Source organism: Mytilus edulis, chromosome 3, assembly GCF_963676685.1.
Source record: "Mytilus edulis chromosome 3, xbMytEdul2.2, whole genome shotgun sequence".
NCBI classification, from domain to species: domain Eukaryota; kingdom Metazoa; phylum Mollusca; class Bivalvia; order Mytilida; family Mytilidae; genus Mytilus; species Mytilus edulis.
The window spans coordinates 92,358,408-92,372,416 of NC_092346.1; the positions used below are offsets into that span (position 1 = coordinate 92,358,408).

At 30.9% G+C, this 14,009-nt stretch overlaps 2 protein-coding genes across 3 annotated transcripts in view; one reads left to right on the forward strand and one right to left on the reverse strand.

Annotated features, from left to right (window-relative positions):
- LOC139517773 (CD109 antigen-like) overlaps window positions 1–9,386 on the forward strand; it is a 38,429-nt gene extending 29,043 nt beyond the window's left edge. For both annotated transcript variants that reach the window (XM_071309161.1, XM_071309162.1), the window contains exons 26-37: window positions 43–124; window positions 1,353–1,512; window positions 2,271–2,360; window positions 3,153–3,342; window positions 4,164–4,384; window positions 4,882–5,034; window positions 6,530–6,592; window positions 7,062–7,171; window positions 7,638–7,794; window positions 8,186–8,288; window positions 8,871–8,960; window positions 9,336–9,386. In XM_071309161.1, coding sequence (XP_071165262.1) covers window positions 43–124; window positions 1,353–1,512; window positions 2,271–2,360; window positions 3,153–3,342; window positions 4,164–4,384; window positions 4,882–5,034; window positions 6,530–6,592; window positions 7,062–7,171; window positions 7,638–7,794; window positions 8,186–8,288; window positions 8,871–8,956 — 1,415 coding nt within the window. In that variant the 3' untranslated portion in view covers window positions 8,957–8,960; window positions 9,336–9,386. The remainder of the gene's footprint in view (window positions 1–42; window positions 125–1,352; window positions 1,513–2,270; window positions 2,361–3,152; window positions 3,343–4,163; window positions 4,385–4,881; window positions 5,035–6,529; window positions 6,593–7,061; window positions 7,172–7,637; window positions 7,795–8,185; window positions 8,289–8,870; window positions 8,961–9,335) is intronic.
- A 2,089-nt stretch (window positions 9,387–11,475) lies between these two features.
- LOC139517772 (uncharacterized) overlaps window positions 11,476–14,009 on the reverse strand; it is a gene marked incomplete in the record, with an annotated part of 65,929 nt that continues 63,395 nt past the window's right edge. Inside the window, 2 exon segments of the mRNA XM_071309160.1 lie at window positions 11,476–11,879; window positions 13,030–13,199. Of these exon segments, the coding sequence (XP_071165261.1) occupies window positions 11,650–11,879; window positions 13,030–13,199 (400 nt within the window).

Genomic DNA, 14,009 nt, shown 5'->3' on the forward strand with positions numbered 1-14,009 from the left:
TGGTATAGTTGAAAAAAGAAAGTTTTGTTTCATTTTTAACAGGTTACCAACGACAGCTATCATATTCTCGTCATGATGGATCATTCAGCGCGTTTGGGAAAAGTGACAGATATGGTTCCACATGGTAATATTGTGTTTAACATTTTAATCGTTTTTCAAGGTATATCAAATTTCTCTAAAAGCTGGGAAACACCAAGCTGGCAAATAAAATTATTAATTGAACTGACACTACCAGGATAATAATAAAAAGAACGATTACATCGTTTACAAGAATAGGAAACGGAATGAATAAGTGAATTAAACCTTGCAAGTGAAAATTATTCAGGGTGTGTTTCAACCTGAGTTGCTAGCTATAACATGCCGATGTCTGTCTGTAAGTGAGTTCCCCTCTTTTTATACGGTTATGATAAAACAACCCTTTTTAACCAAACTCCCAAAACAAATGGCCAGATGATAGTTACTAATATTACATTTATTGAATATGTAATGTTTTGACGTACAACAACATGGACTTTTTCGAAAGGAGTTTGCTAAATTTCATTATTTATACGTAAATTCTATAAATTTTACCAAATGATGGATTATGTGCAAGTAATTTTTATTTTAAAGACTACAAAAAAAAGACAATTGATTTGATTTAAGCATCACTGATGTATTTGATCAGATGCAACGGGACACTGTCAATGAGAAAGCTATTTATCAACCAGATATCTAATGGCGTAGAGAAGAAAGAGTTTTTATCAATGCCAATGCAATACTGGTGAACGTTCAGTTTTTAAGGTTACTGCTGTGCCTGTCTGTGATGCCAGGCAAGACAAGACATGGATATACGGTTGTCTTTGTAAATCTACTGTTCATAAAATGTTAAAATCGTCAAAAAAAAACATTGCATTAATGTCTACTAATCGGTAAACGTTTTGGTTGTTGTTGAAGGCCATATTGTTCTCCAGTTGATTTTTAGTATTTGCGATGGTACAACGCCTACTGACTTTTATATTTGTAAATTCAAATTTTCAAATTTGTAAAACCATTATTTTTTAGATTTCGTATTTAATGCACTTAGTTGGCTTTCGAACTTTTGCAGACGAAACGTGTGTTTGGCAAACTCAATATTATATGCTTGATATCTTTCATGACGTTTTACTAATTACTATGGGGGAAAATATTGTCCAATATCATAATCATTGATTTGTTTACGTCAACTTAGTCATTGTTCTCAAAACAGTGGATTACAATATTTTCTACCTATACATTTGGGAAATAAAGATATATATGCATTCATCTTGATTTTTTTAATAAACAAATGAAATGGATTATAACTTGTAGTAAAATTGTGAACGGTTTGTTTCCAGGTTGACGGCTTTTGTTGTTAAGTCATTTGCTCAAGCAGCAGATTTAACTTATATTGATCCGAACGTTATACGAAGAGCTGTTAGATTCCTGGTCCGTAACCAAAACAGAACAAATGGTGAATATAAAGAGAAAGGGGTTGTCTTAAATAAAGGCATGCAGGTGAGTAAAACGGTTATATAAATTTACCAATGGTGAAATCAAAGTACTGGTATATATTATTACCAGTATGAATATAAAATAATATTTTTGTTATTGAAATGTAATCAACATTACTTCGGTAACCCGAGTACATACAATTTTATACCATATTCAAATAAGTTAGGAGTACGGTAGACATTTCCAAATGTATTCAACCAGCTGACATATCTTTTGAACTAGAACATCTACAATATAATTTTACATATTCAAGAACTAGTACTTCAATCATATGAAAAGCCATATATATTACACATTTTAATGTATTAAAAAATTCAAACTTGATTTTTAGAGAATTAACCTGTACTTATTACGTAAATGTGACAAAAAAATTACGGATATTTTTATACCACTGACTAGTTAAATAGATACAAGTACTTCGAACGTCATCTGTATCGATCAAGCCTAATACACCATATTGAAATGCGTAAACAAGGCAGGGAATAATCAATAAAACTGTTGAGGCAAGATATATTCCTCGAAAGTCCATTTGTTGTTTTACATATATATATAACTGATTACTCCACTCTATTTTTCTAGAATAAATATATAACTTATGTAACATATTTATTTTTGACATTTAATTTATTGATGATATATGTCACCATGCACTAATTATACAACATGTATATTTCGTACATAACAGAAAAAAAATAAACTCATTTAAGCTGAAACAGCTATATTTGCCAGCGATTATCATTTTCAAAAAATCGTTTCCTTAGGGAGGATCTGCATCAAGTGCTGCCAGTTTAACATCCTATGTTGTTATTGCTCTACATGAAGCGATTACACGAAAGCAGATCCCAGAAGATGTGAGTATAGGGAGAACACCACATGTTTAAAATAAGTAGTTGTAAACAAACAGATTTTGTTTTTATTGCATCTTCGAACATTCTTATTTAAACTGGTATAGACGAATAAAGGCAACAGTAGTATACCGCTGTTTGAAATTCATAAATCGATTGAGAAAAAAGCAAATCCGGGTTACAAACTAAAACTGAGGGAAACAAATCAAATATAAGAGGAGAACTACGACACAACAGAAACACAACATTAAAATGTAACACCCACATAAACGAACTTTAATATAACAACAGAAACTATGGTCTTATAATTTACGTTATTTTATTTTGTATTTTTAATACATTATGATATTTCAAAAAGGACAAACATTATATTACATTTTAATTTTAACGCCTGATGTGATAGCTTGTGGCATTTTAATACATGCATCAGTCTGTTCGTCCTTTTTCCGTCTGTCCCATGTCAATTAAAAGCATGTTCGTGGTTAAAATGTTATTTGAAGGTAGTCACATCAACATAAAACGTTTTTATACAAGTCAAATTGGGGGTTTGAACTGGTTTTTTTTTTATCACTGAATATATGTGATGGTGCTGTAGAAGAGGTTCATGGTGTCTTACGGCCTAAAATGCTTGTTACGTTTTGACATGTTATTGACGTGTAAACTATGATAATTATCTCACAAACAAGATAAAAGTCTAAAGTAAAGTTTTAATCAAACTGAACTATGTTGATTTTATATTGTTTTTTTTAAATCATAATTTGGCAAACGATGACTTCACGTACTTTATTTTTATTACAGGCGATTGAGGAAACCAAGAAATCGATTAAAAATGCAGTTAGCTTTATTGTTAATGTGCTAGAGAATCGTAGGTCCATATCTCAGGATAATCTATATGAACTTGTCATTGCTACATATGCTTTAACGTTATTGGATGCCCCATTAGCCCGAACACTGTTACGACAGATTGAAAGATACTCGTATACTGAAGGTAAAAAATTGAAAACAACACGTTTAATAATTTCTTGCATCCGAAGCGCTTTTCTGGATTTACCTTCATCAGGAACGCTCAAAGCCAAACATTTGAAATCCGAAGATGGATGAGTATCGAAACCGATAAGAGCTATATGTCAAAAATACCTAAAATTGAATAGCAAAATTCATCTAAAGCCAACTTTGCCTGAGGGAGTGGAAACCTTAGTTTCTTAATAATTTTAAAATTTATAAAGGGACAATTTTAAAGTTTGTTAAATCATGTCAGTACCGCAGTACTGACTACTGAGCTGATGATACCCTCTGGGACTGATAGTCCACCAGCAGAGGCATCGACCCAGTGATGTAAAAAATTGAAAACAACACGTTTAATAATTTCTTGCGTCCGAGGCGCTTTTCTGCAGGTAAATACTTCACTATACCATATTAAAGTCGTTTGAATCTAGAGTCACTGGACTCCTTTAAAAAAGTAAATGGTCAACGGTTGAGATCACCACGACTTTATTTTAAATTAGAACTTGTTTTGATGAAAATGTAACATGAAATGCAAAACAGAGTTCCAAGGAATATTCAACATTGGAAGTCATTTATCAAATGGCAAAATCTCTAGCTCAAACACATCAAACGACTGTCATATTAAAAGGTTGCTCGTATTGTTTGGTTTTTTAATTTGTCGGTTGTAAACAGTTAGAAAACTTATCGGCCGTCATTATTTATAGTTTTACATATCAGTTTAAAAGTTATCACAATTATCACTTGTGAGGTGATTAGACCTTAACTTTTTTTCATGCTGAGAATATATTACTCTTTGTTTTTAAGATGGAACAAAATACTGGAAATTGCCAGATCATGCAGCGAACAAGATTCAGCCCTATAGACGTTGGACACCACCTAAAGTAAAAGTCAGAGCACTTGACATTGAAATAACATCATATGTTCTTCTAATATACAATAAAAGAAATGATATAAAAAATGGAGTGCGGGTCGTTAAATGGTTGAATAAACAGAAGAATCCGTTTGGTGGATTCATATCAACACAAGTAAGCATTGTAGCAAAGAATTATCTTTTGCCATACGTAATAAAAATAGAGAAAGATACCAAAATGGACATTCAAAGCTCAAATCAAGAGAAACTGGAAACGCCTGGTTGAATAACTAGTAACGACGAATGTAATATATGTCAATAAATTATATTCAGTTATTAGATGTATCACATTTGTGGATTTGTAGTTGTAGGAGCAACACAAAACCTGTACAACAAAACTGGGGGAAATATCAAACGTTACAAAAGACTGGCTTCAACTTATATTTAAAATACTTTCCTGGCAAACGATATGACACAAATAACACCAAAGGGATATCCAAACTCGTAAAACAAACTGAAAAGGACATTGCCCGTACGAAATCTACGAAAAAGGCGAACAACAGTAATAAAACACAACAAGGAAAACTAAAGAGTTAGCAACACGAAACTGTAAACTGTTAACACACAATTACCATGACATGATTTCAATAGATATTTATTTCTATTTCGTAGGATACTGTAATTGCCATACAGGCAATCACTGGTTTTGCAGAAAAGGTTTTTGTAGAACAATTTGATGCAGTGTTAAATGTGAAAGGCGATTCATGGAATGGTCATACTTTCGCGGTTGACAACGGAAACTCGTTAGTTTTACAGTCAGTTGATGTGAGTTAAATTGATAAAAGGTTCTTCATGAAATTGTAAAGTTATTAATAAAAACAAATTCAATATCCGAAATTTCGCTCATTTCTGTGCTGCAAGTCCTCTAAACTCTAAATAAGGAATATATTTAATTATATGGCTCACTTCTTTCACTTGTAAAACAGGTGGTCGAATTATCGATAGATATTTACTTTTTGCAGACTGTGAGATGTAGATATTTAAAAAAATATATTAACCTCCCATGTTAATCCACATGTATAAGCAAACACTACTAGTACGTGGATTTCGTATGGATATTGTTGAACTTGTAAGTTGTACAGAACCGTTATTCCTTTTTTCTAATACATAACAAAAAGAATAAATGCATACTATCTTAAAGAATGCATAAAAAGATCGAAATCAAATAAGATTCCGCTAAAGGAGTAGGTCCAGTAAGGCCCCTTTTTGGCCCAAAAAAATAACAGTTTTACAAAATTGTTAAAATGTAAACTTTTAGTTATTTATTGGACAGTTGAATGCTTCTGCTACATAAATATGGGCTGTTTTTGACAATACAATGCACATATATCGGGTTGGAGCACCATTAAGTCGTGCTAAATTACTGAAATCTTCAAAATTCTATCATTTTAGTTAAATTTTAGACGGTTTCCGTGTAAAACGAAAGTGGCCGCATTCGTGTTCATCCTTAATATTGCAATGTAAGTTGTATTTCATGATAATACATAACATATATAAAGGTTGTGGATGAACACGGATGCGGCCACTTTCATATTTGACAAAAACAATCTGAAAAGTGACGTTTTTTGGCATATTTGAGAGATTTTTCATATTTGAGCTTCAATCGGATCGTTTTTAATGACTTAATCAGTTAAAATCTTTCACATAAACTAATTGAATCAAGTGAAATAGACACTTAAGTGTTTAAAAAGTGGTCAAAATCTTTCGTCAGATGAAACTGAAATTTGAGGCCAAAATGAGTCCTTACCGGACCTACTCCTTTCATGAATGCTTTTGACGCATTTACTTAATGTCAAAACATGACTTCATACGAATGAAAACTCTCGACCTGTTGTTTACTCCGTTACGCTCTAAGTTCGATTAAAATCGCCATAGATGAATTTTCAAGGTAGGTCTTGTTTCATTTTCTTTTCAATTGCATCATTCGCACATTAATGGATTTCACTTAGCCAACATGGCGGCTCACCCCTTAGTTACGCAAGTCAAATATGGATTTGACAGTAAATAGTAGCCAACGATATGAATATTGGGTTAAGAACTGTGAGGATTGTACTCTTGTTTCTAGTGGTTTTGTAATAAATAATTCATGCAAGCCTTAGATTTAATTTAAAAACATGTTTATGTACTCTCAATATGCCATACATAATTCATGCAAGTACCGAATTTAGAAGAAAGGGAAAATCGGATGTTGAGCGGATATTACAACATTTCATACAATAACATCCACGTGATAGGTTTGTTTTTATGCTTTTTATCTCAGGCTCCATCAAGCATACGGAACATATCGATAGACTGTGCAGGATCTGGGTTTCTGATGTCTGAGGTTGGTATTATGAACGATTAAAATATATCAAGTAAGAAACATGAAATGTTGTTTTAAAACTGGTAAAAATTGCATTTCTATTCTGCTTGACGGGGATTGTTAATTTTGTATGAAAGTTGACATTTAATATTACCAACAAAACAAAACTGGAATGAAATATAACTGTTGAAGTTCGGCAGTGTCATCAAAAATGAAACAGTGACCTCAAAGATGGTTTAAAGTTTAGAGGTCATATTTGAGTATAATGATGGTTAACTTTGTCTAAAATCTGAAACAAACAAAAACAAAAAGAAATCGTAAAATGATTAGTACCAGGTCAAATATAAAATAAAAGTTCCGTAATCAATATATGTCTCGTAAATTAAATCATGTTGACTACAAGTCTCAATATTTGTATACGGGATGATCATGTGTTAACGTCTTAGGACATACATTTGAATTATAGTTATAGTGCTGTTCTTCATTTTAGATTGCTGTGTTCTTCAACGTTCCAGAAGAACTTCGAAAGCCAGCATTTTACTTACGCACTATAATTTTAAATGATTCTGTTCTAGGATTTAGGTTGAAAGTTTGCTTCAGGTATGCTTTAAATTTCATAACTAGCCATTTGTAAAGATGTCAACTTGTAATTAAGATCATATCTTTTATCTGAAATGTTTTTTAAGACGGTTATGATAGAATTGTGGAACATGACGTTTATAGTCAGCAGCATCAAAATATATAGTATTTGGAGTTTACTATGGATTTTGTTATATTTTATTCATTAGTTGAAATTAGAGTGCAATTATTGATTCATTTGTAAATCAATTTTATCCTGAAATGTTCATTTTGATATCTAAAGAGTTCATAGAAGACTGAACAAAGAATTATTATGTAATTTTCAGTCTTTCGAACGTTTTCCGATTTATCTACTGCGGTCAATTCAGTACGGTTCATACAATAATCGTATTCTCATGAATATTTTATCATTTATTCTTGTTGGTTAATAAACGCTATATTATTGTATGTATTCATTTTATGTCAATCGACTTTGATTTCTTTCAAGTTGGTTACGAGGTGGAAACAGCACTATGGGATTTATGGAAATTGCTATACCGACCGGAATGGAAGCCGATATTAATTCAATGAATACTACTAGTACATATGGTCTTTATAAGAAAAAAGAGTTACAATCCGATCAACTGGATCTGTACTTTGATTGGGTCAGACATTTTTTAATACTATTATTAAATGTTACCTCAACAAACTTGAGTAAATATTGAAAACATTGGTTAATCCTACATATATTAAAATATTTTGTTATTAAACCTAATAATGATGCTTGCTAACAGATAAAGAAAATGCGATATGGGGGTAAAAATAAATAAGATAAAACAACCCAAAAGCAAAATTAACCAGAAGACAGATGAATTAAACAGCAAAAGTCTATAGAGTACGTTAGTTAAGCTATCTGATTATGACATCTGAAAATTGTGAGGTTATCAATTTGAAATTAATATTACAAAAATTGGTGCATAAGAATTGTTTATCTTATTACATTTTATCGTATATATTATAAATGACAATGGTAATTTACTATTACATGTTTTACAGATCACTACTAAAGAAATGTGTCTAGAAATCAACATCGACAGAGTAAGCCTCGTAGCAAAACAAAAACCAGTACCCGCTAGACTGTCAGAATACTATGAACAAAGTAGGCCTTTATTTTGTTAGATATTATTTAAATACAGAAAAATACTTGGATAGATATAAGAAAATGTGGTATGTGTGCCAATAAGACAACACACCATCCAAAACATCTGTTAAAGGAAACCATTATAGGTCAAAATATGGCCTTCAACACTGAGCCGTCAAGTTGGCTCACACCGAACAGCAAGCTATATAGGGCTCCAAAAATGACTAGTGTAAAACTATTCAAACGTGAAAACTAACAGTTTAATCTATATAAATATTAATAGTCTGTTTATAGTTTTTACGCTTTATACCATGACTTTTTTTCAATTCACAATATGTTGTTTGTACAAATATATATTTGTGGATGTAAAACATTTTTTCGTCTGATAAATAGATTATTCGGGCGGTTATATAGGGATGCTTTGTCTGCCTAGTGTTTTCCAATAAGACAAAATGCCCCTCCGTCCAAATCGTCTTTTTTTAACTTGCTTACACGTCTGAATATGTCAATATATTGGAAATCTCTGATTGAGCCGTATATTTGTACAATCAGTCAATGGGGAAATCATATTTTTAAGAACTCTTCGTTTCCTCCCTGTAGGTAATGAAGTTATAAAAATGTATCAGTCTAAAGTTTTGTCTCAGGCTTCTGCAGATGATGTATGTGGACGGGATCGTTGTCAATAAAAAGGTACATCAAACTGTTCGCATTGTATTTAGAATTAATAATAAGTAGATCTGGAAATTTCTTTGTATCAATGAAGCTTTTAATATTAGCTTGAATCTTTTCATAAATATACTTTCTGAATACCGTGGTAGACTTTAAAGCGAAGTTTTAGATTACAAACGTATGTAAGATGTTACGATTATGGATAATCAACTATGTTGTCATTATGATTGGTAAAGCCGATATTTGCTTTCTGTGTGAAGTAACTTCTTAGTTCCTTATCTGTGAACTGTAAAAACATTATGACATAAACATGATAAATCGTGCATTTTACATAAAAAGATATAAGATTTATTTGTCGAACAATTGATAATAATTATATATTTTATTATATTTCAGGTTTAAAGATATACATTTGTACAACATGGTACAATAAAACTGAAAAATGTCCCCCGTTGTTCTCTTCTTCATGTATATATATTCGCCTAATAAACTAAGATGTACCACATGTAAATATAAATACCCTCTGGTATGAGTCATTTGATCCACGCTTTTGTTTCCTTACCATAGTTTAACATTATCACAAAATCGCATTAAGAACAAAAAAGACATCACCAGTTATTCGTATAATTGAAACATGCATGAGTTTATACAATATACATGTTGAGTATTGCCAAGTTTGCTGGTGTGTCTATTCGTTCAGTTTATCTTTCAAAATTCAATCAAATTGATAAATTCATTTTAGAAATGATTTATTTTATTCATATTACTCTCAAGGTTTGTTCTTCAATTCACAGTAGGGCTTGATCGAAAGATTGCAAAACAGGTGCTTTGTGCCGTCTGAAATTTGCAGTAAGGGGTGTTGTTAAAATAGACAAATGTTGAAAGTATTGCTGTGACCTTAAGATGAAGAACAGCAGTTATCTGTTCCTGCTTTTTTTTTGTGGTTTGCTGTGCATATAAAGATTTTGTGTCATGGATCTACATCTAATAGGCTTTCGTTTCTATGTTGGTATAAGTCATATTGTGAAATTTTTATATCTTTATTTAAGTGGTCTGAAGGGCCATTAGAAGTTGAGCATTGTTCAAAGTGCAAATCAAATCATGCTATTTTAATATTGTTCCTATTAAAAAGTTAGATAAAGTAAAGACTAAATGTCATATTATGAACCCCATCAGTAGCCTCCTGGTAGAATTCAGGATCGTGTGTGAATGTTTATTTAACTGTTTTGTATATTTTAATGTGTGTTTAAACATGCATTGAAATGATTCTCTCTTTTCCATCATAGGTTCTACAAAAAAATACTTGGTCATGTGGAATTATTTGTAATTCTATCTATTGGTGAACATGTCTTTCTATCATAATTTCTGAGAAAGAAAAACGTTTAAGGGCAACAACTTCTATAACGATTTGTTCTTAACTTATTGGTAAATTTGATTTGCAGATGTGTACAAATTTTCTATACTAGTATCTGGAATAGTTTTCAAGATGTCAACCAAAAACTGGGAAGTTCTGTAAAACTAATATTTCAGTGGCAATAACTCCAAATTGTGTCGTCTTATTCGTCTGCAAAATCCTCTCTTTTAGTTTTTGTCCTGCTGACAATTTTAACCAGATGTTGCTCTAACTGCCTTGTTTTTTTAGAGCCAAAAACTGTAGTTTACAACTATGGTTTATTTTAAGAAGTGGCGACCATGTTTGTGGTTATTGGATTTTTGACCAGATGAATATCTAAAAACTCCAATGTTTCAGTTATCCTTTAAGTTACCAATTAGTATGTGTAAGCCAACCTATATACATATGTCTCTGGTGTTAGCCAACCTATATACATATATATGTCTCTGGTGTTAGCCAATCTATATAAATATATATGTCTCTGGTGTTAGCCAACACATATACATATGTCTCTGGTGTTAGCAAGCAACAAACAACATTGACAACAATTGATTAAGATCAAGCACTTGACACTTTTTACAGACATTTGTGTGTTGAACTGTTGGTATGTTTAGGTTTATATACCTTATGATTTGTGTCATTGATGTTTTGTGTAGTTCTGATAACTGATTTGCTGAAGAAAGAAAGATATATGGAATCATTCTACATATCAACAGTCTTAAATTATTAAAATATCTGAATGTATGCTTTTGTTTGTATCCCGTGTTATATTTCAAATATAGGTTTAGCTTTTCAAAAATTGTGCATGTTTTGTTTTGTTATGAACCTTATAATATTGTGCTAGCTCACTATATAACAAAAGTGGCACTTTGGAATAAAGGTTAAACTCACTATATAAAAAAAGTGGCACTCTGGAATAAAGGTTAAACTCACTATATCACAAAAGTGGCACTCTGGAATAAAGGTTAAACTCACTATATAACAAAAGTGGCACTTTGGAATAAAGGTTAAACTCACTATATAACAAAAGTGGCACTCTGGAATAAAGGTTAAACTCACTATATAACAAAAATGACACTCTGGAATAAAGGTTAAACTCACTATATAACAAAAGTGGCACTCTGGAATAAAGGTTAAACGTAATGGTTGTTTATTTTTATTAACATAGAACAGAATGATAGAGAAAATTTGTATTTTCTTTTTTCTAATAAATTTCATCTATGTATACATATAACAAGACAAACTTCATTTAACAACAAAGCAATTAAATGTTATGTGTGATCTATTTATAAAAATATGAGATAAAAAAGCAATAATTTAATCTTTAACAAAGTGCATTATCACAAACAATAATAAAGACTGCAAGTAAACATGTGGTGAAGCTAGACATCCAGTGTTAGTATTAGTCTTCCTATTTGGGGGAGTAGTTGGTGGTTTCCTTTTCACTTCTTCTATCCAGCTATCAATAACAGTTTCTAATATGTTAAGTGGCATTGGGCCATTTTTCAATACAACAGAATGGAAATCCTTTATATCAAATGAGTTCCCTGAAAAAAATATAATTATAATTTGTGCCTTTACTATTGTAACAACATAGAAAGACTTTCTTGTATTATTTTTATTTCTTGTAAGTGAAGTCAATTTTAAAAGATTTAAAATAATGCTGATACATGATAACCAATTTTACAAGTTCATTCAAATTTAAAACATGGATAAAATAGAAAGGCAGATAATATCACATCCAAATGTAATGTTGTTATCCCAACACTGCTAATGTTAAGTAACCAACAGGTGATGATAAACCATCCATATAGGCTTCATGAATTATATATTTATATCTTGCAGTCTATTAATATTAGTTTTTGGCATGCATTTGTCTTTGCAAAAAAATTGTATACGATTTCTGTTACCAATGATTGCACGTATGATGTCACAAACATTCGATTGCAAGGAACCTGTATACAATGTATCATTGTAAATATAACGGATTTTTATGAGACTGTCAACAAAGTGAGAGGTTTAGCACTATAACACCAGGTTTAAACCACCATTTTCTACATTTGAAAATGCCTGTACCAAGTCAGAAATATGACAGTTCTTGTCCATTCGTTTTTGATGTGTTTTGTCATTTGATTTTGCCATGTGATAAGGGACTTTCCAATTTGGTTTTCTTCTGAGTTCAGTATTTTTGTGATTTTACTTTTTTTTTCACAATTTAATTAAAGATCTATAAATAAAAGATCATTTTGCTATATATGGTGAACATGCATAAACTTTTGTGTTTTACTTTCTGATTGAATGTTCAGTTATTTTTTTTGGAAAAAGTATCAAAATATGCATTTTTAATAGTTCAGATACATTCAACTGAATATCTTGAATTAAAGAAAGTTAGGAAGACTGAAAAATTCAAGAATAAAATTTGTAAAGATTGACGTGTATTTATTTCTATATACTTTTTGATAATTAATTGCATCTTCTCAACCAAATCACACAAACATATAAAATAGTAAGATCAGTTTCATCTCTCTCCCTTCAACATAGATATGGACAATTATTAGTATAGGAATTACAAAATATTATCCTAAATTTTAACATTTTAAAACTAGGTATTCCTACATTGATGCTCAGATTTGACAAAAAGGTTGCACATGTCTATGCAACTATTTGTATAGACAACAATATGATTAGTATACATACCTAATTCATCTTCAGCTTTCTTTCTTAATTCTTTAATTTTCAGTTCTCCTATCTTATAAGCACATGCTTGTCCTGGCCAAGTGATATATCTATTTATCTCATTAGACAGTTCATTTTCACCGGAAGCAGTGTAGTTTGACATATATTCTATAGCTTGTTTTCTAGACCACCTAGAACCAAAAATGTTCATCATAATGGGCTGCAAGTCTTATCAAAGAAACCAACATGTTTTCGGTGGAAACTTCAGATGTACTTAAATTGTAAATTTAGTTACTGTAAATTCAGAAATTATTGCATGCATTTATTATTGTAATTTCGTCATTTTAGACTTAAATGCGATTTTAATTTTTACGATTTTGAGAAAAATCCTGTTAAATTCATATAAAATATTTCAAAATGTGTGTTTAAATTATTGCGTTTACAACTCAGTCGCATTTTTCCCAATAATAAAAACCTCGCATTAATTTCTGAATTTACAGTTGACTATATCACGTTTTCAGTAGCAACAACATTATCCTTTTATAATTGTAGTTTACCAAGAAACTGATCATAGATACTTATTATTCAATACTGTTCAGAGTGCCAATATATATTTCAGTGTTTTTCACAGCTGCTTATTCACATGTATGACAGATAATGACTTTTTACTACAATGAGACTTATTCGACTGCCAAAAATAAATGAAAATATATTACCTGGATATAAATGAGGTCAAATTATTGTCTTGCAAGTAATCAGTGATTAAAATTTTTAAAGACATCTTTACACCAAATCCATTGGATGTGTATTGATTGATACTTGGGTTTAGATGACATGATTTATTTATTGTTTGTTATTAGCTTTGAACTACTTTCTAGTAGCGTTCTACAAAAACTGTTAGATCAGTGTTTTGATTCTTATGTCTTTGTGTTTGTTGTTTTTCTTTTTTTGCATCCTTGCCTTGATTTTTTCGCCTTTGTGTTGATTTTAGTGCATACAAC